Source organism: Gavialis gangeticus, unplaced genomic scaffold, assembly GCF_001723915.1.
Source record: "Gavialis gangeticus isolate Ggan-Ray unplaced genomic scaffold, GavGan_comp1, whole genome shotgun sequence".
In the NCBI taxonomy this organism is placed as follows: domain Eukaryota; kingdom Metazoa; phylum Chordata; order Crocodylia; family Gavialidae; genus Gavialis; species Gavialis gangeticus.
Genome location: NW_017729019.1, coordinates 841,649 through 845,149, shown reverse-complemented (window position 1 = coordinate 845,149; position 3,501 = coordinate 841,649). Strand labels below are relative to the sequence as shown.

The window sequence follows — 3,501 nt, the reverse complement described above, 5'->3', positions numbered from 1 at the left end:
TAGTTTTCAATTTTTTTTTGACTACAGAAAAATACTATGGCAATTCTTTTGTTACAAAGAACTGAGAATGCTTTTAACACTGGATTCCTGTTTGAAACCTCTGGGTTTATGTTGCGAATTGTGTGCAGTTGTTTGCACACCTCACAGTGCTAATATTGTCCAGCACCCTGTGGGACCCTTTAAAGGATCTCCCAGGCCCATAGGATGCTGCAGCAGTTTGGCTGAGAATCACTGTTCTCAGACCTCATGGGTCAGCCAGCTGCATTTCCCCTGCCTCATACTCCTCCGTTTCTGTCTCCCCAGGAACGTCTCCAAAATCTCTGGGAGGTGTATCAGAGACTAGGACTAGAAGATGATATTGTTGATCCTTCCAATGAGCTCATTAAAGAGGGGCCCATCCAAAAAATCTCCTTCCGTAATAACACCACGTCGGACAAGTATCTCTTCCTGGTGAGAAGATGGTGGATGCACCAGGCAGGGAAGGCTGGGGTGGCTGGAAGGAGATGAATAGGGCATTATGTACTGAGAAGCAGCAGGTTGTTCCTGGAGCGTCAAAAGGGGAGGACAGAAACAGTGGGGTGAAAGAAAGCCCTGGTGTCTTAGCAGAGCTCACTAGCTAGCTGGGCGGGAGACAGTCTTGTGTTCCCAGGGCCACAGTCCCTGCATTGCCTTTGACACTGGTGGAACATGGGTGCATGGAGCATTCTGGTCTGTGTGAGCATTTAACATCCAGGATGTCCCCATGTAAGGTGCTAGAAGGGGAGGCAGGAGAACTAGCCCCCTTGTTTCCAGAGTACATTATCTCTGGGTAACCCTTGGGTCACTGTGGTTGCCACCAGTTTTCTTGCTAAGGAAATAATTTGGAAATCCTTTGTCTTTGTTGCAAGTGGGAAGGGTAGAAAGGGATCAGCTATACAGGTGGAATATTTTCAGAGGAGCCTAAGGGCATTTGGCCCTCATTCACCCTTTGTTCTCAGTGGGATTTGGGGATCTGTAGGAAATCTCAGCTTTGGTACCAATAGGTCCAGAGCCCATGCTGCTAAGCTCAGGTTCGTAGGACACATGCTTTGGGATAGCTCCTGTCCATGGCCAGCATGCCTGGGCTGTGTTTCCTATCCTGCTGCTCACACTGGCTTCCTCTCACTCAGTTCAACAACATGTTGCTGTACTGCGTGCAGAAGGTCATCCAGGTTGGGGCTGAATTCCAGGTACACGTGCGGCTCGACGTGGACGGCATGAAGGTCAGAGAACGCCCGTGTTCCCTGCTGTTACTTAGGTTTGTGCTGGGAGCATCTGTTCCCCACAGTGGGTTTCACTCAGCATCACAAATGCAGCCACTTCTGGGGTGGAATGCAGCTGCTGCTCGGCTGGACACAGCAACACTGCATGGCAGGTTAGGACAAGAAGAGAAGAAGGAGGCTGTGTTCAGTGGAAACTGGGAAGAGTTTTAGGGAGGTGGAATGAGAAAGGGCCTGGGCCAAAGGTCTGATGCACTGACTCATGTGATGACTGCCTGGGGAGATGGTCAGAGCTCGGAGTCGACGTCTCACCCCAAAAACGGCACCTTCAGCTGCGCAAGGGACTAGGGAAGGCCATAGGAGAGGGCAGAGCGCCATCTACTGACCCACTGAGGGTAGAGGTGTTTCCTCTTTCCAGTCTGTTCAGTTGTTGAGTAAACCTGACCCCACTTAGCCTAGTATCAGAGCTAGAGTTGTCCTGTGAAACCCAGGCACCGACATCCATGGCGGGGCACAGGTCATACGTCCCAGTAGAGCTCCCTGTACTTATCCCTTGTTACACACAGCAGCCAGGATGGATTATTTTTCCCAGCATGTGGTCTCCTAGAGGCTTGTTACAGCTCAGGCTCAGGCTTGTTTCCCTCTCTGGGTTTCCAGATCCGGGCACTGAACGATGCAGAATTCCCCCACACCTTTCTGGTCTCTGGGAAGCAGCGGACGCTGGAATTGCAAGCCAGGTGAGGAGGCGAGTTGTCCCCTCCTCTCCAGCTCCAACAGAGTAGCTCAATGCCTGTTCTCTAATGCCTGTGTCCCCACTCTGCATAGGTCACAAGAGGAGATGAATGCCTGGATAAAGGTACGGCAAGCCATAGGCTTTTTGAACATAGCTTGCAGGAACCATGGAGCGAGGGGTGGATCTGTGACCTGGAGTTTTCCAGTGTTGGCCCAGAAGGCATTCCAACCCCCCGGTGCAGTGGGAAGGGCCAGTCCACAGCAGCAGGGCAGTGTCTGAGGTCTTGGTCCAAGTTGGTCTCTGGGCCAGCAGAAGTGGCTGCGGGTTAAGGACCCACTTGCGCTGACTGCTCCTTTGTGTCCACAAGGTGCTGTGGCTTGCTGGTGTCACATAGTGTGAGCAGGAGTCTGTAGCGCATACATGTAGCGCAGGTCCCTGCTACAAGGTCTGTGTAGCCAGGTGGACAAGGCTGAGGACACAGTATGTGTCTGTGGCTCCTTGGCGTTATAGCCTCCGGGCCAGAAACAGAGGCAGAATTCATGGCTTTGCAGGGAACTAGACTGCAACCAGCCACTAAAGGCCAGGAGCTCCACTTGGGACAGGCCATGACAGGTCTTCCCTTCACCTTTGAGCCTGCCTTTGTTCCTCAGGCCTTCCAGGACACCATTGACAAGAATGAAAAGCGGAGTGAGAGCTTCAAGACGGGACTTTACAGACTCGCCGTGAAGGCCCAGGACTTAAGTGTAATCTGCCCCCACCCCACCCCACCCCACTCCCCCACCCTTCCTCCTGTCACTGCCTCCCACTCTGAGGCTCTGGGTGAATCCTTTCACACCTCATGGAGCTCTGAGGAGCCAGGGGAGCCCCTATGCCTGAGGTGGGGAGGGTCAAGATGAGGAATGGGTAGCCTGGAACGAAGATGGGGGGCACGTGGGGAAAGAAGTCAGCGGGTTTTTGATGATGGCTGAATACAGGGCAGGACTGGGGAGAGCCCAGGCAATGTCAGTAGGGAGCACAGGCTGTGAGCTTCATCCAGCAGCCTCGATGGAGTCCCCCGTATAGATATGACTCCCAAGCCCTGGCTCCTTTGCCGTGGACACAGCTGCTGAGGTGATGGGGCCCTGTTCTCTTCTGTCCCCCACCCCACACAATACAAGACGGAGGAGCTGGGCCTGCGAGCCCCGCAGTGGGTGCGGGACAAGCTGGTGACCATGTGCATGCGCTGCAAGGAGCCGTTCAACGCTATCACACGCAGGAGGCACCACTGCCGGGCCTGTGGCTATGTGAGTGACCCCCTCTCCCTCTGCCTTCTTGCCAGGCCCAGCCCAGGGGGTACAGGCAGTCTTGCGCCCCATTGCCCAACACAGAGCAGCAGCTTGTTTGCAAGGGCTTTCTGAAGGGAAAAAAACACTTGTGGAGAGAGGTGAGCAGGGGCAAGGAGATCCCCTGTCTTCCATCCCAGGGGTTGGAGCTGCTCCAGCCATACTTGGACAAGAGTTTTGCTCCCTCAGGGCCAGATAAATCCTCTCC

The 3,501-nt window shown here is 53.9% G+C and overlaps 1 protein-coding gene across 1 annotated transcript in view; it reads left to right on the top strand.

The window, feature by feature from the left end:
- The window catches only part of FGD2 (FYVE, RhoGEF and PH domain containing 2), a 26,895-nt gene that overhangs the window by 14,286 nt on the left and 9,108 nt on the right, over nt 1-3,501 (top strand). Inside the window, exons 8-13 of the mRNA XM_019513790.1 lie at nt 304-450; nt 1,149-1,241; nt 1,896-1,975; nt 2,064-2,094; nt 2,622-2,714; nt 3,123-3,254. Coding sequence (XP_019369335.1) covers nt 304-450; nt 1,149-1,241; nt 1,896-1,975; nt 2,064-2,094; nt 2,622-2,714; nt 3,123-3,254 — 576 coding nt within the window. The remainder of the gene's footprint in view (nt 1-303; nt 451-1,148; nt 1,242-1,895; nt 1,976-2,063; nt 2,095-2,621; nt 2,715-3,122; nt 3,255-3,501) is intronic.